Source organism: Ursus americanus, chromosome 6, assembly GCF_024610735.1.
Source record: "Ursus americanus isolate L20-20 chromosome 6, mUrsAme1.1.p, whole genome shotgun sequence".
Lineage (NCBI taxonomy): Eukaryota > Metazoa > Chordata > Mammalia > Carnivora > Ursidae > Ursus > Ursus americanus.
In genome coordinates this window covers 8262852-8284371 of record NC_142132.1, presented here as the reverse complement: position 1 = coordinate 8284371, position 21520 = coordinate 8262852, and the positions used below count along the sequence as shown (strand labels likewise).

The window sequence follows — 21520 nt, the reverse complement described above, 5'->3', positions numbered from 1 at the left end:
TGAGAGAGAGGCAGGAGGGTTTTCAGCCTGGGGAGAGATATGCAGAGGCCCATGCTGAGCCCGGGAGCAAGATCCAGGAGGGGTAATTCTGGCTGAAAGCAGGTAGAAACCAGATAGCAGAGAAGCTCCAGACACTAGGTCAGGAAAGGCGTTCGGGGCTTGAAGGCTTAGAGAGGAGCAGTGGCTCCTATCACAGAGGTGCAGAGCGCCCACTGGAAGGCCCGAGTCCAGAACCTGCTCCAATGGAACAGAGCGTGAGGAATCCAGGGTCTGTTCTCCACCAGAAATCAGGGGACACCACAGCCAGCCTGGCCTTTGGGGCCCATCAAGGCCACAGCTTTACGTTGCAGGAACCAATGGGAGAGTAGAGAGAGGCTGCCGGGTCCAAGGCCACACGCCGGGAACGGCACAAGCCCAGAGCCCACAGCACTGGCCTGCAAGCCCAGGATGCCGGTTGGTGGGTTAGCACCAATGGCAGGCCTGCAGATGGCAGAGCTTGGTGTGGACACTCAGGCTGTGTCCTGTCACCCAAGGGGACAGCGCTGGTCGCCAGCAGGAAGACTGAGTCACGCTGGCACCAAGTGCAGGGCCCTGACAAATCCGGTCTGCTGAGGCCCTTGGAACGGCGACAGCCCTTCGGAATGGTAGCCCTGGTTCACCACCGCCGGGGTGTTACTGACGTCCCCGCCCACCCCCTCTGATAACGCCAGGCGCTACCTACCGTGGGCCAGATGGAGAGCTGCACGGGCGAACAGGGCTATTACAAGCGAAATTTAAATTAATGTAAATGATATACCACCAGAAATCCTGGCCCCCAGCTGCACAAGCCACGTTTCCAGCACTCGCTAGCCACGCACGCGTGGCCAGTGACTGCTGCGTTAGAGCGCACGGAATAGAACGTTTCCATCATCGCAGGAAGTGCTACTGTATAGCACTGATTCGGAAGAGGGGTCAGCGAGCTGTGCCCCAGCCTGGGGTTCAAATCCTACTACCATGTGTTTTTGTAAATAAAGTTTTATTGAAACATAGCCATGCTTGCTCTTTTGTGCACTGAATGCCTATCTGCTTCTGTGCTACCACAGGAGAGCTGAGTACCCAGGGCGGAAACTGGCTGCAAAGCCTGCAATCTTTACCATCTGATTCTTTATAAGGCAAGTTTGCCATCTCTGGTGTAGACTGTCAGAAAGTTGCATAAGGATCTTTTCTGGAAAGCTGCTCGCTGGCATCCCCAGCAGTCACTAGTGGATCCCCAGCATCAGGATGGTTTTACCCAGGCACGTGGCTCTCCTGGGAAGGAGGCAGGGGACACACAGCTGTCAGCAGCAGTACCAAGCTTGGTAAGGGCACAGGATACCCCTCCCCAGGCTGGCACCGCCTCTGGAAGGACCGACCTCAGGGAGAGGCAGTGGGGCATGGCATTTGGCTGGCTGCGAGTCTGCCCACGAAAACCACACGCTGGAAGGATCTCACCATTAGCTTGCTTTATTTTTCTCACTCTCCCCAAGTCAGTGAGACAGCAACGTTAATAAAAAGAAGACAAACTGTTCTCTTGTATCACCCCTCCCAAACCAATATTCCACAGATAATTCTAAGAGCTTTTCATCACATTTGGCCTAATTGGAAGGTCTGACATCCCACACATCAAAAATAACTCCCTTGAGGATGTTAGGCCAACTTATGAGCGCTCATTTCTATGAAAGGAGGGACATCTTGAGCAGAGAGAGGGGTGCAAGTCAGCTTCCTTCTGGCTCTTCTCAAGTTCTTGCAGGTCAAAGAGGGGAGCCAGGTGGAGTGATCGACTCCCTTTGGGAGGGCAGCACCTCCCACTTGCCCCTGTCCAGGCAGCACCCGGTGCTGTGTGGACCCTGCCCTCCAGCTGCCCACCAATCACCGGTGAACTAGCTCAGCATTTTTCTCCTTTTATAAACACAGCCCTTTGTGGAAAGGGGGACTAGCGGGTTCAAGAGGCTCCCTGATGCTCACTTGGTAATGTCTTTATTGTCGACAGAGTGTGGTATTAATCTGCGGCAGCTTGCAATGTCCCGGGGCCAGAGAGGGTGGATTCTCTCAGAATGCCTGTGAGCATCTCAAATGGTAACTTCTGGGACTGCAAGGCCCGGGAGTGCTGCAATTGCAGCCATGCAAAATGCAAACGCACAGGGAACTTGGAACTCTTGCTGTCACGCAAGCAAGTGGGGGGTGGGGAAGCCAATGCTTCCTGTGCAGCTGGGAGGCCCTGAGCTGGCAAGCCCCCTCTCTGTCTCTAATTCCCAGGTTGAGTTCTGAATTCTCACTCTTACCAGCCTTTCTCTGTTGATCTGTCCGACCTATTTGGATAAATGGAACAAAGACAATAAAAATATCCTAAGCTTTCAGCCCTCCCCTCGGGAACAGCCTTGCAATACACACATTCTCCCAGGCCTTCTGGAATTACAGAGAAAACAACAGAGAGCGAGTCCTCTATGGAGTTACGACGGGGGGTGGGGGGTGGTGGTGGTTTAATTTGCAGGGGTCCGGGACAGGTCTTAAGTGTTGGGAGGTCACCCGCGCTGTCGTCTCTTCCGCCCCCGCAGCTTCAGCCGCCTGGCTGGCAGGCTGATGGGCTGCTTCCCGAACTTTTCCATGATCTCCCTGATCCTCGCCAGGTTGGTTTTGCTGAGTGTGAAGTCGCACTGAGTGGCCCCCATGTCATAGCCGACCATGCAGTTCTTGGTGGAGGAGGTGAACCCTTCCGCCTTGGCTGTGACCACATACTCTCCGGGGTTCAGGAGGCGCCAGTAATCCCCATCGCTGGCTGTGAAGAGAAAGGAGGGGAATTCAGAGCAGTTCTCTTCTAAGGCAGATACCACCAGCCCGGCTATTCCAGGACTGGCCTCCCAGCCAGAGAGACACTCAGGCTGGCCTCGTGGAATTCGAGCCTCTGCAGAGGCAAATTCTTTTTTTTTTTTTTTTTCCAAATTCTTACTGCATTTTGAATGTTTTCCTCTTTGGAAGCCCCCTAAATGGTTTTAACAGGCAGAGGGTTGGGGGGTAGGCTCCCTGCAGTGTTCACACACGAGTGGAGACGGAGAAATGATCACTCACGCTCCTTCCTCTGCGACAATACACACCATTCATTATGAACGCGAGCTTCCAAATGCTGTGCCCTCACCACAAAATGCCATCTTGAAAAGCCATCAGCACCTGGCTTCCTGGCCTCCCTTAGCCTGGCGATAAATACAGAAGAGTAATTCTTTTAAGAGGTGGGGCTCTTCACTTCGGAAAAGAGAAATAAAAGACTCCAGGGGACCAGGGCCAAAGGATCTGGGAGGAGGCCTGGTATCTGCATTCCCTGACCTGGGGGGGGGCTCCCCGTGGCTCTGCTGCTCAGCCACCCAACAGACACGTCACGGACCCCACGTCCACTCTTAGCTCTGGGCTCCGTCTCCGTTGCCGAGAAGGGTTCCAGGCTAAGGCTCTCCTCCCAGGAGCCTACAACCTGCTGAGGACCCTTAGACCCCTGACCTAAAAGAGGCTTTGAGGCAAAAAAGGGGTCAGCAGCGACACCCCCCCACCTGCCCCGTGAAGGACGTGGTGCCCAGGAGGTCGAGGCAGGCACTGATCTGCTGAATCTCCAGGCAAACTTCTGAGGCCGGTTGTATGATGAGTCCCCTTTCCACGTGAGAAACCTGATGCCCAGGGAGGCACGATGTCCGGCACGAGGTCACACGGCCCGCCACCAGCAGGCCCCCCCAGCGGCAGGCTCGGCTCGCTCTCTCAGGGCAACCTGAGTGCCCCACTCGGTGTGAGGCTTTGGTGTCGGAAGAGAAAGAGGAAAGGGGTAAGGAGGCCCCCGGGCAAGGCTCCCTTGCGGACACGAGCTCTGAAGTCTTCTGAGGGACAGGGGCAGCGCTGTGTGTGTGTGACTAGCTCCCCAGACACACGGAGGACGCTCTGAAGCATCAGGTCCAAGTCACCATCTTCATTCATCTGAGACGCCCCCACGCAAGCGAGTGAGCTCATGAGAACACATGAAAAATGAACTCCGTAGGCAGCTGTCTGCCACACGTACATGGGGGGCTCCCTGGTAAACACGCCTCGGTGTCAGGGGTCGGGGTCCACACAGCACAGGCAGCTGGCTCCCCGGTTCCTCGGCGCTGTGCCCTGCGTCTTCCTTTGGTAAAAATGCGAGCTTTTCAATGAAATAAAATGTCACCTCATGCTTTCCAGAAGGCAAGAGCCCATCGAGTCTTCTCTGTCGTGCCGTCAGCCGGCCTGGGCCTCACGATGCAATTCACCCTTTGGAGAGGGAGACTTCCTTGGCTTTCCCCCTGGTTCCTACAGATTATCCAAATTCTTTCTTCCTTGGCTCTCACCCTAGTCTGCAATTAGCTTTTAAGTCTTCCTGTGTAATTGTTTGTAGACCTGCCCCGCTAGAATGTCTACTCTCTGAGGTGAGCGGCCATATCCGTCTCCTTCGCCACAGTAGCTAGGCCCGCACGCAGGAAGTGCTCTGTAGGACGCGTTCGAAGAATGAATGGAACGATCCGGAATTTGTGCAGGTTCACAGAATGAGAATGAGGGGTGTCAGCTCTGCAATCTGCAAGTGTGCGCTTCTGAAACGTGGAGAGCCTGATGCCCTCACGGGCCTGGCAATGCACCCTCTCCCCCAGCAGCTCTTGGTTAGGCTTTCCCCACACTTCTTCCCAAGGCTCTTGTAATCTCGGCTTCTTCCCCTGACCACCAGTAAAGTCTAGAATCATCCACCTCAGGGGTCAGCATGTTAGGTTACTACCCCACAGGGTGACCAGGTCCTTGTTTAAGGGTGAATGTTCTGTGGGGCTGCAGGGGGAGGTGGGTATGCAGCTGGGGTCGCTCAGCACGGTGGACAGAGGGACAACCCAGATCTCACAAATGTCCATTCGGTAGCCGGTCAGGTGAGTGTCCACCAAACAGAGGACAGTCACGGTGCATTCCGAGCCAGGTGTTTGGCCAACGTATTTGCATGCATTTAGAAAGAAGGACTCGGACTAGCTGCTCTCTCCTTAGACTTCAGTTCCCCTGTGGACTGGATGCAAAATCCCTCCTGAAAGAAAACTTGTCAGATCACAGAAGCCTCGGAGAGAGATCAAGGCAAATTCAGAGCACATGCTGAGCACTGAAAGACGCCGAAATAAGTACGATAAGGAACCACATGTAAAGTACGGGGTTTATGTATCATGAGAATACACTGGGAAATTATTTTAGGGGGGAACTAAAGGGAGAGGGGGAGGTGGCTCCCATCGGCTCACCCACACCGCCTCCGTGATCACAGGGCCTTGAGGTTCCGAGCTCATTAGACACAGCACTCTCTTCTGGCTTGTGGGGCCCGGGGGACCCTTTCTCTCCCACCGCCTTTACAACCTTCCTGTTTTCTCACATGGTGTACAAAGCACTAATAGTCCCAAGAATGTTCTAGGCTCTTTTGTGAATCCTTCTTTTATAGGAGCTTGTTAGCAATATTTAAAATACAAGTCCTACGCGGAGCCAGAAACAGCAGCCCCTTCTATTCGTGACGGTCGCCAGCACCCCGTGGCGATCCCATCCGTCACAAGTTCAGAACCTGCATCTGTCGAGCGAGTGAATGAGTCCGTGAATGAACGCACAGTCCTGCGGTCGCAGGTGAAGGGCTGCTATGTACCGAATGCCATGTGTGCGGTGGGAAAGCTCCCGGGCAGTGGCTGTGAGGTCCTCAAGGACAAACAGCAGGCAGGTTCAGAAAACGCGAAGGTGCGTCATGGCTTTACACAGCGGGCTAATCTTTTATGGTGTGTCAGCTATAATCCACCCACTTAAACGATTACTGGCCTTCCGTACGGGGCATGTCAGTAGGCAGTCGTGTCAGCCTGGCACTGAAGATCACGTGGGTGAAGTCTGAAGCCCAGCCTACCCCCTCCTACCGTCCCAGAGGCTCTATTTCCTTGAAGGTCAAATGAGATCGCTTGTCGGAAGGACCGGGTCTGTTACTGTATGTGAACAGTCTGGAGAAGAGGCTCCCGTCCCCTCAGGAGGGACAGCATGGGGGTTAAGGGCAGGGGCACCGCATTCGCAGTCCCTAGCCCCTGGCTCAAATTCAGACTCAGCCCCTCTGCGCGCACCCCCAGCAACATCATGTCATGTCCATTCATTCATTTGAACTCATTCATTCATTCAACAAATATTTATTAAGCACCTACTGAATGCCAGGCAGTGGGCCTGTACTTCATTAAGGCACAAAAGGGTCAAGGATCCCTGGTCTAGGAGCCCATGGGGGAGGGGCAGAAACACCAGAAGGACCGTAGGTCCCAGCTTCTCCTCCCAGATGTCAGGTGTGGAGGCGTGATGGGAGGAGAAGGGGGGAGGCCGAGAGGAATCGGCAGGCGGTCGGGGCAGGTGTGCAGTGTTAGAAAAGGCGGTCACCGTGCTTGGCCTTGTTGACATAGTGACATCTGAACAATGAGGAAGGAACCAAGGGATTCTCAAGGGAAGGAGGTTCAGGCGGCAGGAGGCACTAGAGCGAGGACCCCCGGTGTGTGGCCTGAGTCCTCTAGGAAGGAGCCTGCAGGGGTGTCAGAGGGGGGCAGAAGCACAGGGGAGAAGTTATTCCTGCTCCACCCAAACCAGGACTCGTGATGTTCAGTTTTAGATGGACAGTCCTGGGCAAACCGAGAGAGATGGTCGCCCCAGAAGAAGCGGTTTGGGAGGTAAGTGGCAGCCCAATCCCATATGGCCCCTGGGGGGGACCACAGTGACCCCAGCAGGGGCTGCGGCTGAGACCGGCTAGCAGCCGAGGTGGCGCCGAGTGGGCATAGGTTCTGCATCTGCGTGCTGACAGAGTGGGGGCAGGGGGCAGAACCAAGGCTCAGGCTCTGCTCCTCGTCTGCACCCGGGGATCACTTCAGCCATCACAGGCCGTATAGGTGATAACACGTGGGGAGCACAGGAGCAAGACGGACTTGGCCCAGTTTCCCTGGATTGCCCCCGTTTTAAATCCGACAGTCACACGTCCTGGGAACCCCCTCAGCCCCAGGCCACTGGCTGCCCCATCCAGTGTAAGCTCTTTGAACCAACAGGTCCAGGTCAGGCCGCATTAAACACTCGCCGTATCGGCCTCATATCCTGTTTCTCCCAGTTGTTCGAGGGTGTCGAAGGGCTAATAGGTCTTTCTTGTGGCCATCATGCTTTCCCCTCTCCTGCTGCTGAGTCTGCTCTGTGCCCACGTGAGACCTGGAGTAGGCTGAATGACAGCTCCCAGAAGCCCACATCTACTACCCAGACCCTAGGAATGTGACCTTGTTTGGGAAAATTATCTTTGCAGATATAACTAAGGGTCTCCAGATGAGATCATCCTGTATGACCTGGGTGGGCCCTAAATCCAATGACAGGTGTCCTTATAAGAGACAGAGAGGAGACACAGGAGGAGGCCACAGAGATGGAGGCAGAAGTGGAGTGATGTGGCCAGGGAAGCTACAAGAGCCAAGGAAGGGTCCTCCCTGGGGGCTCCGGAGGGAGCACTGCCCTGCTGACACCAGGATTTCACACCTCCGGCCTCCAGAACTGTGAGAGAATACATTCCTGACTTTTTAAGTCTGTGGTCATTCGTCACAACACCCACTGGAAACCAACACAGGACCCAACGCCCCGCTCACTGCAGCCAACACCAAAGCAAAGCCATCCGCCCACGGCTGTGACACAATGCTCCAGAGAGTCTCCTGGCGGCTGAATCCTCTGTGCGTGGGTGTCAACAGGCCCCTGGACACACCATCTGCACCAGAACCCCTGCAGACAACCTGCTTTAGGCGTCTGGCTAATTCTCTTCCCCATGTACCTGTCATTGCCTCATGCTGCCCATGTCCCCTGTCACAGTCAAGACCACTGCTTCCTCATGTGGCGCTGGACACTCCGAGCACCATCCCGGGTGACGACGGTTCTGGGCACAAGGGAAACGTACATGGGTTTCCCAGCAGCGCCCGGGGCTGGGAGCCAGACACTCGAACCCGGGCCCCACCTGCCTCTTAAACCACCAGCGGGTCCTTTCACCTCCCTGCGCCTTTGGTTTTCAACTGAATAAGGGAGAAACCACAAAGCACAGGTAGAAAACCTTGCTTTCCAGGGTCTCCATGGGGAGTCTGAGGATAATTCAACTCTCCGTAAGAAGTTTCTGGTGCTCGACGTGTGATTTAAACCGAAGTAAAACAGTTCGAAAAAACAGGCATTCCCTACCGAGAGTTCATCGATGCTCGCGGTTACCTGTTCGGATGTCATGATTAACGCCTTCCACAGAGATAACGGCACTCGGGATTCCTTTTCCATGGAAGTCCCTCACCACGCCTTTGATGCCGCGATGGACCTGCTCAGCAAACATGACAAGAAACGGGGTGAGCTCATGACGCACTCCACCCGGTGCGCACAGTGAAGGGGGCTGTAAGCCGAACGCCACCCCGGCACCACCCGGAACTCTCTCCAAGCCTTATCTGGCTCGAAAGCTCCCTGGCTGTGCCTGGATCTGGTGTGTAAATTTCTGTCTTCCTTTTGGGTCCGCGTACTGGGAAGGCTTCCATCAGAATTCAGATATCCCAGAGGCTTAAAATATATTAGCATCTGAGGTGGTTCGTATCAAGCACACCCAGTAAAAATGGAATTTAATTTTTTATAGGCACATTTGTGATGACTTTCCTGAACTCTATGGACCTAAGATGTAGACCCAACGACTTAAGAGTCAGAGAGAAAAGAAAAGAGTCAAAGGCATTCCTATAAACTACAACTCAATCCACAGGGCCCTTCCGCTGATGAGCTGTGTCACGCAACATACAGCACTCTGAACGTCGTGCCTCAGTTTCCCCATCCATAGAACAACGTGACAATCCCAGGTGGCATACCATTATTTCCTATGACACTATATGTATTACCGTGCCTAAGCATTTTATCCATAGCAGGTGACTTGGCGACATGGGATTACTTTAGAATGACCAGAGACTTTTCTCTTTTCATAGATGAAATGAAAAAGAGCTTGCCCTCACAAAATTCCAAGGTGCGGACAGAGAGCATGCTCAGAGCTTCCCAAGAGGGAAGAACAGGTTCATACCAGCTGTGCCAGGGAAGTGTACTGGGGGCTGCACAGAGTCTCCGGGGACCCTCGTGGGGCAGACTGGGGCATTAGGTGCCAGGGCTGACCTCTGCCAAGGTCAGTGGAGGTGAAGGTACAGAGACCAGGAAGCTGTCAGTTGAGCCATTGCCTGAAAGTTTCTTCTGATTCATCTACAACAACCCGTGGAAGGCGTGGCCTCCGCGCACGATCCTGAAAGCCTCAGGACCACACTTCCTAATGGATGGGAGTCACGGCAGAGTCGCATAATTGAGGCCCAGGGTTCCTTTGTTATTCCTCTGGCTTCCCGTTAGTCTGTTCCTTAGCGGGGCATGGATGTTATTGGATTCGCTGTAGCACCGAACTAGGATTGGTTTACTCGATGCTCCTGGATGGGCGTGTCCTTGAGAGCAGGAGGAAGGGAAGGCGAAGGAGGTTCCTTGTGGACCCAGCAGGGCTTCCTCACCAGCTGCAAGCGGAACCCAGGAGCCTCCCACACCTGCAGCAGGGCCTCTGATCACAGCCGTGGTGGACACCATGGCGTCCTCCAAAAATCCCCATGGTGAAGTCCTTACTCCTGGGACCTTAGAACATGACCGTATCTGGAGACTGTGTCTTTAATCAGGTGATGAAGTTAAAATGAGGTCATTCGGATGGGCTCTGATCCAATCTGACTCCCTTATAAGAGGAAACGTGGACCCCCAGAGACACCAGGAGCATGTGTGCATGAAGGAAAGACCACGTGAGGACACGGGGAGCAGATGGCCATCTGCCAGCCAAGGAGGCTCCCCCGAATGAAACCAACCTGCCGACACCTTGACCTTGGACTTCCTGCCTCCAGAACTGTAATTTCTGTTGCTTGAGCCCCCCGGGTGTCTATGTTTTTATGCGACCCTAGCAGACTAGCATAAGGGGCCTGGGCACGCTGGCTCGGACCATGTCACCCTCTCCCCCCAGGGCAGCATCCGGTCATACTCACCATGACCCAGTGTATCAACAAGGCTTTGCGGCTCACTTTGTGGGGCTGAATCGAGTGCAGACAGACGATGGTCCCTCCAGCACTATTTGGGGCCGGCCCAGCATGACAGCACTAACCTGGTCTCAGACTTTCAGCCCCCTAATCGGCCCCATTCCTTTGCCAGCCCCACCCGGATGCGTGCTCGTGCCATACCTGCTCCATGAACACGATTAAGGATTCTCGATTATTCTCCCACTCCTCGGGCAGCTCGCTCTCGTGCGGATACTTATCACAGCCCACATAGATGGACAGCTCGAAGCAGTTGGTGTGAAGGTAGCTGAAATCGTTGAGACCTGCCAAGCCAATCAGACGACACTGTCACCAAACAGTTTTCCAAGGGGGCAGGAGGGAGACAGGGAGAATGTTCAAGAACGGGATCCAGAAGACCTCACTTGAACAAGGAGGTGTCCAGTATCTACTGTAAACCACGAATGAATTACAGCAAAGATGAGGGGAGGGGGTGGGGGAGGGAGAGAGGATGCAGCCAGAATGGTTTCAGGGCAAGGCAGGTGTATACGGAAACACCTCTGATAAAAGGAAGACTGAAATAGGTGCTTTTCAGATAAAGTTCTGCTTATTAAACTTGGTTTAATGTACTATTTTTAGAATAAAATTACTGAGAATTAACAGTATGGATTCTAAGTGTTTGATTAAGTTTCTCTCTATAGTTACGCTCTCTCAGCTACAGTTCTGGAATAGTGTTCCGTTCTAATTCTTACCAGGAGCTACCCCGACCGCCCTCCGCTGAGTGCCATCCATGAGCCAGCACCTGTCCTTAGCGCTCTGCACCCACAGAACACAAGCTCAGCAGAGAGGGAGGCAGCAGAGCACAATTTCACAACTAAGAAAATAGAGGTAGAGAACAGCTAAGAAATGTATCCAGACCCATGTGTCTGAAAAGGGCCAGAGTCGGGGTTTGAACCTAGGTGTGTGTGATGCCAAGACCTTGCTCTTATCTCCAGGGCTTGGCTGCTTGGGGGCCGCAGGGCAAACGCACTCACCCACAGAGCCTGACAGCAGATGGATCTCGAACATCCTGACACTACTGCAACAGGCCGTGGAGCGCCCAGCCTGGCGTGGAGTCGGGCCCTGCGTGAACATCCTAGGGCTGCTGTTACGAATGACCATAAACTGGGGGGCTTAAACAACAGAAATGTATCCTCCCATAGTTCTAGAGGCTGGAAGTCTGAAATCGAGGTGTTGGCAGCACTGTGCTCCCTCCAGAGGCTCCAGCGGAGGAAACTTTCTCACCTTCTCTAGCTTCTGGTAGCGCCCAGAGTTTGTGGCCATGTTGCTCTAACCTCTCCCTCTGTCTTCACCTGGCCTTCTCCTCTGTGTGTGTCTCTCCTCCTCTGTCCCTTATAAGTACATTTGTCAATGATCTTAGGGCCCATCTGGGTAACCCAGGACGACCTCACCTTGAGACCCTTAATTTAATTACACCTGCAATGTCTACAGCCATACTACCCTGAACACGCCCAATCTTGTCTAATTACACCTGCAAAGACCCATTTTTCACATAAGGTTACATTCACAGGCAGCAGAGATTAGGAAACAGATAGATTTTTTTTTCAGAGGTGGGCACCATTCAACCCACTACAGCACCCAATATTTGTGAAGGAAAGAAACGAATGTTAGGTGGCATGAAGTTCTTCCTGACATTTTTATTTTGGGGGAATAGGGTGATTAGCAAGAACACGGTGCAGCTATGCTGTGCGTGACCACAGGAAGCACGTGCCTGGCAGGAGGCCCCTCCACGAGCCCCCTCGGGTTCCGAGGGTCCAGGCTAAAAGAGCAGAGTGGGGTGCACTGGGTTTTCTCTGTGGTGACTGAGCAAAGGAGCAGGTCCTCCTACATAACCAGCCTCGGTCCTCACCACGCGTCTTCCCTCCCTCTTGCCTACCTCGCCATCACGCTCAGTGATGCACTGCTCAGTATAGAGGCCTGATTGAAAGTCACGGCTTTGGGGGGCAGCAGCAATTCCGCATCGATCTGCCTAATCACGAAAGGCATGGGCAAAATGATACAAAACATACAGCCACTCTCTCTGGCGGATTCCAGATTTGAACTACACACATGTCACCAGATTGGCCTTGGACCACATTTGTGAGAAGACAGAGGCAGAGAGCTGAGGGATGGAAGGGGTGGGACCCTGTCACGTTAATGGAACATCCTTCACAGGGGCCTGGTCTGGTTGGAGAAGGTTGGTCAAAACCCCGCGTCAATGCATCCACTTGAACCCGAAGGAGGAATCACAAGCGGGCACGGCGTGGCCGACAGACACCATGGCCGCTAGTGAGCACAGGCAGGACATGATGACAGGACTGGATGTCTGTGCACACAACATTTTCATTACTCCCAACCTTTTAGGCCTTGTTGGCACAGAAATAAATCAATGCTACGCATGAAACTGTAGAGTGGGCCTGCCACCTTGCAACGTGTCTTCAAAGCACTAGAAGTGCCGACGAGTCGGTGAGAGGCTGAGAAGCCAGGAGAAGGGTGGAAAAGCTTGAGTCAGGCTAGCTTTGCTGCTGACTTCTGGCCTGGCAGCAAATGGTGGGAGCCGAGAATATTTGGTGAAGAACAGCTTCAAAAGCACGATGTGGGGCAGGGACCTGTGACGTGACCCAGACAGACCCCCACACACCCCAGGTCCCAGCTGGGTGGACGAGACGTTCCTCTCTGCTCTCCTGGCCTAGCGTCCTACCGTCACGGCTTCTGCGTGGGGCACGGAGCTGCAACTGCCTTAAGGCCCGTGCGCGTCATCGTGGGCAGAGGACGCGGGATGGCAGCCCGGGAGCCAAGGGGGCCTGGCGTCACTCTGGAGTTGAAACGCACACGCTACAAATGATGTGTGTTTTGAGCCTTCTCGAAGCCTGCTCTCGACGGCCCCATCTCCATTAACTAATGCCTGTCAGTCACTGCTAATGAGCGAGCAAGAACCGAACAGAAAGATGGAGCGGAGTTGGAGGGGGAGGGAAGGAAATTAGAAGTCACATTTCATTAATCTACAAAGAGAGGCATCCGCACACTTCCTCACACCGCCGGGAGGAAGAATGATTAAGAAGGTTCGAGCCGCCGCACGGCTCTGCCACAGAAGTCCCTGAAATAATGGAAAATATAATTGATAGGAAAAAATCAAATGCTGCCTATGTGATTATGTGGCAGCCAACTTTTCAAAACGTGACTGTTGACCTGGCACTGGCGAATCCGGCTGGGTCTGGACCTGAGGTAGTCGCAGCAGCCGCGACAAACAAACAGATCTTTCACGTTAAGGCTGTTGCGGGATTTCAGGGCAGAATTGAGAAGCGAGAATGGTTTTTGGCCATGAGAAAATTCTCTAGATCGACAGGGATTTGCCATTCTTTTTTAATTTTATGCAGGGCAAAACTACAACGGCATATAAACATCTCTGCTGGGTAGGGAATCCAGAAGAAAATGGCAAGCTTTCTGTACATGTTAAAACATGGCCACAGGAACAAATCTATTCACTACTTTTTGAGTTTCTCTTCCCAAGCACAGACACATACCTGAAAAGCACATGAAGCCTGAATCTAGCAGAGGAAAATGATATGACAATTAATTAGGGAAACAGAGAGCAGGAGGGGTGATGGTGAGCATACTACAGGGAGGGGGAGAAGGTGGACAGGGGAGGGGGTCCCAGCTGTGCGCTTCCCTGGTAAGCTAGACAAAAAAACACCCCACACCTGCCACCCACGTGAGCCTCACGACAGTCCCAAAGGGCTCACCATCTTCATCGTTACCATCGTGCCCATTTCACAAACGGAAAATATGGGGTTCAGAGAGGTCAAGGAACTCCCCTGGGGTCATACAGCATCTGAGTGATGAACTGGAATGTGAATCTAGGTCTAGCTGACATGGAACATTTTTCAAATTCAAAAGTGGTTCGACAACCCCCACAAAGTCAAGAAAATAAGCAATGAGCATTATGCTTGGGGTCTTGCCATCCCAAAGCTGAGGGACCTTAGGGAATGTGACATCCTCATCCCTCCTCGTCTGGGAGCCCTGGGCCAGCACAGCCCGGACACAGCAAAGAAAGCTTATCCTGAAATGGGACCCTGGGGTCCTCCGTGGCTGCTGTGAAGGAATTCCCAAAGTCCCTGCTGGAGCCCTCTCTGGTCTTGCGTGGATGCCAGGCGCAAAACCGCATATTCCCCGCATCGCACACAGGCGGGCTTCGACCAAACGCCCTGTTCTGCCTGGGAGGCCAGGCCACCAACGTCTGGCAGAGGGGCGGTGTGTGAAATGGTGTTCACTATGAGTCGGGCCTCAGGACACACCTGCAGCTTGGAGTCACTTCACACCTGAGCATGGGATCAATGCCGGCCCTTCTGGGGACCTACAGCATGGGATGTTCCCATGATGGGCACAGCTCTGGGTGAAAACACCTGGCCCCAGCTTTTTGGTCTGATACTTCCTTCCAAGTCTATATTTACCCATCTCGGACCCTACAGAATCCAAACAGCTTGGTGCTAAGAGCAGACCACAGAGCCAAACAGACCTGGCTCTGCCCCCTCTTGCTTGGAGAGATCCCTCCAGACCTCCAAGCCCTGGTGATCTCGTTCATGAAACAGGGAGTAGCCACATCCCCCCAAGACTATCAGAAGGATTAAGGAGGAGTCTGTGCAGGAGTCAGGAGCGCTGGCACCCTGTCAAAGGCCGACTGCAGTCGCTACTATCCCCATGACAGATGATAAGGGCAGGCTGGGTCCCCCCCTGTCCCCGCCGTCCATTACATTGAGCTCCACAGCGACAGCAAGGCCATCAGAGACTTACTTCCGGCGACAGTGTGCCAGGAGGCCCCATTGACAGTCCCGTCCTCTTTCTGGAAGTCCTCTGTGTGACACACCCTCCGCCTGGCATCGGTCATGAGGCGGTGCGTGGAGGCATAAGAGTAGGCCAGCCAGCGGAACACGTGGTCGTCGGGCGTGGGGCTGGGCTCCTGCGTCTTCCACAAGGACCGCACCATGTCGTAGGGGTACGCCACCACCAGCTCGCCCCCCTGCAGGTTGCCGCCCAGTACAAAGGGAATTTTTTCCATCCAGGCTATGACAGCCCTGGTCTCCACCGCCACCTGCGAGCACGGCAGATTTAAACAGGCTTTGATGAATACAACAGGAAGGAAACTGCTTTCTCTCCCTACTTTCCAAACAGCGACAGAGTTGAAAGAGCAACCGATTTATGGAATACTTGTAGCAAAAATGCAGAGTTTCAAAATCGGTCCGAGGAAAACTGGACTTGGTGCAAATCATGGATAAAGAAAGAGAAATCTAGGGAAGTTTCTTTTTTGTAGGAATATTTTAGTTAACGCCCAGAGGGAAAGACAGAGTTAGCCTAACAACATTTGGCAACACCAATGAATCAATGGACCAGGCATGTTCATCCCTGGCTCCAAAGAGCAGAGAAGGAGCGAGAACCAACACAATGTATCTCCCAAGAGAAGAATATACACCTCAAAGAAAAATATCAACCAGGAAGAGGACCGAGCCTCTCATCACCCAGGGGCTGGCAGCCTTTCTCTGCAAAGGACCAGATGGGAAATACTTTAGGTTTTGAGGGCCCTGCGGTCTCTGTCCCAGCTACCCAACGCTGTCCTTGTAGCAGGGAACGCACCAGAGACAATATGCAGATGAACAGGGCTGCATTCCAATAAAGCACCATTTATACCAACAAGCCTGGGCGGGAGTAGCCCACCTACAGGCTGTCACTTGCCACCCCTGTTCCATGGAGCCTAGGCTGGTCTACATCTCGTTGCCAATTTATAGGAAACACAGAAGCACAGGTTACATGACATGGTAAGTATACGGCTGGCAGCACCCAGACAGTGGAAAATGCGACAAGATGATCTAGTCGCTGATAGCCTAGTTGTTACAAGATAAGCAATGAGCTGAACGACAGCAAAATTTCAAGGATAAAGGCAGGAAGTGAAACAGGAGAAAACTAAAGGTTAAAGGAAACTGGAAAGTCAACACACCTGATCACAATGAGGAAGCTTGAGTTGGCTAAACCACAGGAGGGGCGCCTGGCTGGCTAGTCGGGTAAGCAGCCAACTCTTGAGTTCGGCTCAGGTCGTGATCTCATGGGTTGTGAGACTGAGCCCCCCCACCCCCCGGGCTCTGCACTCAGTGCGGAGACTGCTTGAGATTCTCTCTCTCCCTCTCTCTCTGCCCCTTGCCCGCTCTGTCTCTCCAAAACAAATAAATAAATCTTAAAAAAAAAAAAACACCTATGAGAGGGAGAATGATAATAGGGCAAATGTGAACCCTGACTGGATATTTTATAATACTAAGAAATAATTGAGCTTGATATGATAATGGTAACTGTTCACGGTTTTAAAAGAGACTCTGAGCTTTTAGAAATACTTACTGAAATATTTGCAAATGAAATGACACCACTCCTGGGATTTGCCTCAGTAATTCTGGAGAGGAGGAGAAAGTGGGTACAGATGCAGATGGTACGTGAACGGACAGGTGTTGAAATTGAAATGAGCACACGGGGGCCCTGAAAGCTTTTGCTCCAATTCTGTATGACTGGCATTTTTTTTATGGTAAAAAGTTGAAAGAAAGAAAGAGAGAGAGAGGGAGGGAGGAAGGGAGGGAGGAACTGACAATGTTAGAAGCAAAAATTAGAAAGCCTGACATGGTCAATACTGATATGAATTCAAAAATTTATCCTAAGTTACTGATTCCTGTGAAGAGAATTCCAGCAGAATAAAATTTGATAATGGTAAAGAAATAAACACTGGAAATGGCTTAGCTACGCAGTACAGAAAGCTGATTGAGGAATGAAACTGACTTGATAGGATTCATTAAGGTTTTTGTTCCTAAACACATCAGGGCTCTGGATGGGACTCCATGTAGCACTTGGCTCATTACACAGTATCATTGCTGGTCCATGCTTGTCCTCTTCTCTACGTTGATACAATAAACACCCGTAAACCCACCATCCACGCCCCAAACCAGATCTTACGGACAATTTCTGCATAATACGTGATTCCCTCTGCCCCATCCTCCTGCTTCCCACTCAGAGGTAACGTATCCTCAATGACATGCTTCTCATTCTTTTTGTTTTATCCTATATGTGTATGCTTAAGAATATATTATTTGGTTTTACTTGCTTTTGATCTTTTAAAAAGGGGGTAACCACACTGACTGTTGTCTTCTGCCATTTGTTTCTCTCGATTCATGTTTCCAAGGCACGTCTGGATTATTGCCTAAAGCTGTAGCTCAGCCCTTTCCACTCTGGTATGAGGATGTCATCGTCTAATCTGTCCTTGTGATGGTGGGCATACAGGTAATTTTCCATTTTTTGCTGTACCGAACAGTGTTGTTTGAGCTTTCTTCTGGCATACATGTGCTGAAATTTATCTTGCATAAATCACCAGAAGTGGGACGGCAGAGTCATAGGAAATACACATATTTCACTTTACAAGATAGTCAAATTATTTTCCGAAGTCACGGTGCTAATTTACACTTGCACCCACCATGCCTGAGAGACCCCCTGGCCCCATACCCTCTCCAACGCTCAGCTACCTACCGTCAGACTTCTTAATTTGCCAACCAGTGGGTGTAAACTGTTCTCTTATTTGCATTCCTTAGTACTAGGAAGGCTGAACATATTTTCATGTTTATTAACCATGTTTCCTCTTCCACAAATTGCCTCTTCCTATTCTTTTTCCCATTTTTCTATTGGGCCATTTATATTTTTCTTATTTGTTATTCTCTGTGTATTTTAAAGTTTTAATTCTTTTCCAATTACCTAATTTGCAAATAATTTCTCTCGGTTTTTAGCTTCTCTCTTACGGTTTTAAAAATTTTGATGAGCAAGCTTTCTTATTTCGATGCAGTTGAGTTTATTAATCTTTTATTTTATGATTAATGTCATTTAAAATAGCCTTCTTCACCCTGAAACTAGTTATCTGTATTATAAAATTTCACTAAGAGATTTTACTGGGAGTGATTATTAAATCCTACCAAATGATTCTTTCTACAGACAAATCCCTTTTCATATTTTTCTTCTTGGTGTTTCTATCATTTCACTGGTTTCTGCTCTGATTTTCAATCACGATCTTTATACATTGGGGGGGGGGCTCTTCTGTTATTTGCGTGCTAGTTTCTTTAGCTAATTTTTAGCCTTTCTTCTTTGGAATATAATCATTGAAAAGTATAAAATTCCTGAAAGCACATGAGTTTTTGTGGCACACCGCAGATTTTGATATGTAACGTTTTCATTACTGTTGGGTTCTAACTATTTTTTACTTGCCAGTACAATCTTTTTTGTTGACTCGTTATTTAGAAGTATGTGTTTTTTTTTTAATTTTCTTAAAGACGTGGTGATATTTTCATTAACCTTATTACTATCTTCTGGTTGGACAGTATGTTGGTGAGAGCACGATGGTCTCCTATTCTCTGAAACTGGTTGAGATTTCCTTTACAGCCCAGACATCATCAATTTTTGAAAACTATATTATAGTTTTTTTTATATTATACACTATATTATTACCTGCCTAGTGGTTGTAGAATTCTTACAGATTCCTACGTCAAGCCTGTTGACCGCTTTTCAAGTCGTTTTCTTTGCTGACTTCTTACCTAACATAAGCACAACTGAAAAAGATATTGGTGGTGGCAGATCTGTGAGATTCCCCGTGTGTTTCCCAAAAGCAAGCAGCTCAGAAAGCTAAATTCTAGTCTTAAAGCAAAGACTGATAGTCAAGGACTTTCTATGACTATGCTGAATAATTCCTTATTTCTCATAGCCTCAGGGCCAAGAACGCTGGCAACCATATTCCAATTCTGGTCCAAGAGTTCCCAAATTACATCACTTGAATTCTCAGCTTTACCAGTCGTCATTAGAACGTTAGGGGTTTTTTTGTTTTTTTTAAAAGATTTTATTTATTTATTTGACAAAGATAGAGACAGCCAGTGAGAGAGGGAACACAAGCAGGGGGAGTGGGAGAGGAAGAAGCAGGCTCATACCGGAGGAGCCTGATGTGGGGCTCGATCCCAGAACGCCGGGATCACGCCCTGAGCCGAAGGCAGACACTTAACCGCTGTGCCACCCAGGCGCCCCAGTACATTAGTTTGAAAGAAAAGTGTATGTGGGTGTAGGGGGGATTGTATAGGATGGAATTAGGAAATCTGAGAGAGAACACAAAAGACTCCATGGCCTTGAACTCTTTACCCCCATAAGCTACCCGTGGGCCCCCTAACCACAGATACTGCCACTGTCTGTCTATACCACTTCACTGGTTGCTTCTTGAGGGCCTGGATAACACCATCCTGCACATCCCTAAATGAGGCAATTGTGCTGGCCTTCCTCCAGTAAGTGGTGCCCACCCATGCAGCGGGCTGGAGCCCCAAGACAGAGCGGGGGAGTTGCTTTCTATCCATTCCTCATTTCTTCCTTGATTCCTCAGGAACAGAAGCAAGTTATTTTTATTTTTGTTTTTCTTGAGCTTGCAATGTGCTTGTCTAAAACACAGCATTTTCCAGCCTTCCCCGCAGTGGGTTGATAGCATGTTTTGACTAAATTCTGGCCAATGAGATTGAAGCATAAGCATTATGGAGGAACTCTAGGAACGACTCTTAAAATTAACCGCGTTGTCTAAAAGGAGGGCCTTCTTTTTTCTTTTTTGTTTTTTTCTTAACTCTTGCTCCCCTCTTCCTTCACAGACATGACAGTTGGAGCACCCGCTGCCATCTTGGATTTTGATCTTGAGAATGGAAGTCACGTGCTAACATGGCGGAGGCAGAAAGACAGATGAGTCATTGGTTCTTGATGCTCACGGGGCTTCTGGCGGGCCGGGCTTCTATCATCTGCCTTTACGGTCCTCATTAGGCTGTTATTTTGGTTTTTCCATTGTTCCCACTGAACCTAACCCTAACTCACATAAGCAAGCAAGGCAGCCCTCCTGAAGGACAAACACAATCAGAGGTCAGGGGTAGAGGTAGGCGGCTATGCGTAGAAGAGGCAATGAAAGGTGTGCAAAATTTTCTGAAAATTCTTTCTCCAACACACTCTACAAAAGAAGACGGGAAAATTGGGGGGAAACATTTCTCATTCAATGATTTTTTTTTCTTTCCAAAGAAGCACTACACACATACATAATCTGTGGGGACTTATTAAAATAAAATTAAGGTCTCTCAAGCAATTGGTAAGGTCTAAGGACAATTTCATAGCAATTCCATAGCACTGCCAAGGCTGCAGATAATAGGATAGTAATGACGCCACAGAATTCAGGGGCAGGGTTTTCGGCTTTTTGTTGTTGTTGTTGTTGTTGTTTTTATTTATTTTTTTTATTTATTTTTTATTTTTTTAAAGATTTTATTTATTTATTTGACAGAGATAGAGACAGCCAGCGAGAGAGGGAACACAAGCAGGGGGAGTGGGAAAGGAAGAAGCAGGCTCATAGCGGAGGAGCCTGATGTGGGGCTCGATCCCATAACGCCGGGATCATGCCCTGAGCCGAAGACAGACGCTTAACCGCTGTGCCACCCAGGTGTCCCTGTTGTTGTTGTTTTTAAAGCCCTGTGTGGTTGTAAAGAAATCTAATTCAATGATTTCTCTTTTATGAAGAATATCTGCAAATATCAACGTTAAAGGTAGTTATTATCTAGCACACTTCCCCACTCTGGGAGAAAACATGAAAGAAAAAAAATGGTTTTGTCTTGTTCTTAAATGTCAGATCCGCCGCAAATACCAGCGGGTGTTAACTTTGGCCTTCCACTGCTCTGCAGATGATGGGGTATTTTTACTCACCGTGGCATTTTCAGACAGAAACCACTCAGGGATTGCAATATAGTGATTGGGAACTTTCCTTGCAATGTTCTTTCGGTCCTCTGCCTCCCAGAGCAGTGTGTTTAGGTCGGGGAAGTTGTTGTTGATGTCGATGCCATCATGGGTCCAGCGCCCCAGGGACCAGCCACCCAGCTCTGAGCCCTGGGAGACAATTCCAAAGGTGAGGGACCCGCAGGCTTCCAGACTTCTCTCACACAAGATGTCCCCATCTCCACGCCCACCATCCCCACCCGGGTGTGTCTCTAAGCCTCACAGGTCCTCTGGTCCAAAGACAGCACCCAGAAGGGAACACTGAAGCATCTTCTAGTACTGCTTGGTGGGTGGTGGGTTATATCACCAAATCACCCCAAGAAGGAATGTAGAGCCTCGCCCCAGACACATGGCCATGTTCAAGAAGTATTACATCCCTTCCCTTCTACCCCCCACCCCCAGAGAGCTTCTAGACTAGTCAGATGAAACTCTGAGTAGGAACGAATCCAAGAGCCCAACATTGCAAAATCAACCATCACCTGGCTAATGCACTCTCCCTGCCGTGTCCACGAGTCTGGCTCACAAACCCTGACCAAGGGACCTTGCAAATTGGGCACTGAAAATCCCCAACC

The 21520-nt window shown here is 50.6% G+C and overlaps 1 protein-coding gene across 1 annotated transcript in view; it reads right to left on the bottom strand.

The window, feature by feature from the left end:
* Nucleotides 1–1466: 1466 nt before the first annotated feature.
* CPXM2 (carboxypeptidase X, M14 family member 2) overlaps nt 1467–21520 on the bottom strand; it is a 130488-nt gene continuing 110434 nt past the window's right edge. The window contains exons 10-14 of the mRNA XM_045809333.2: nt 20880–21059; nt 14898–15195; nt 10254–10393; nt 8248–8347; nt 1467–2794 (exon numbers count right to left, since the gene is read on the bottom strand). Of these exons, the coding sequence (XP_045665289.1) occupies nt 2541–2794; nt 8248–8347; nt 10254–10393; nt 14898–15195; nt 20880–21059 (972 nt within the window). The 3' untranslated portion in view covers nt 1467–2540. The remainder of the gene's footprint in view (nt 2795–8247; nt 8348–10253; nt 10394–14897; nt 15196–20879; nt 21060–21520) is intronic.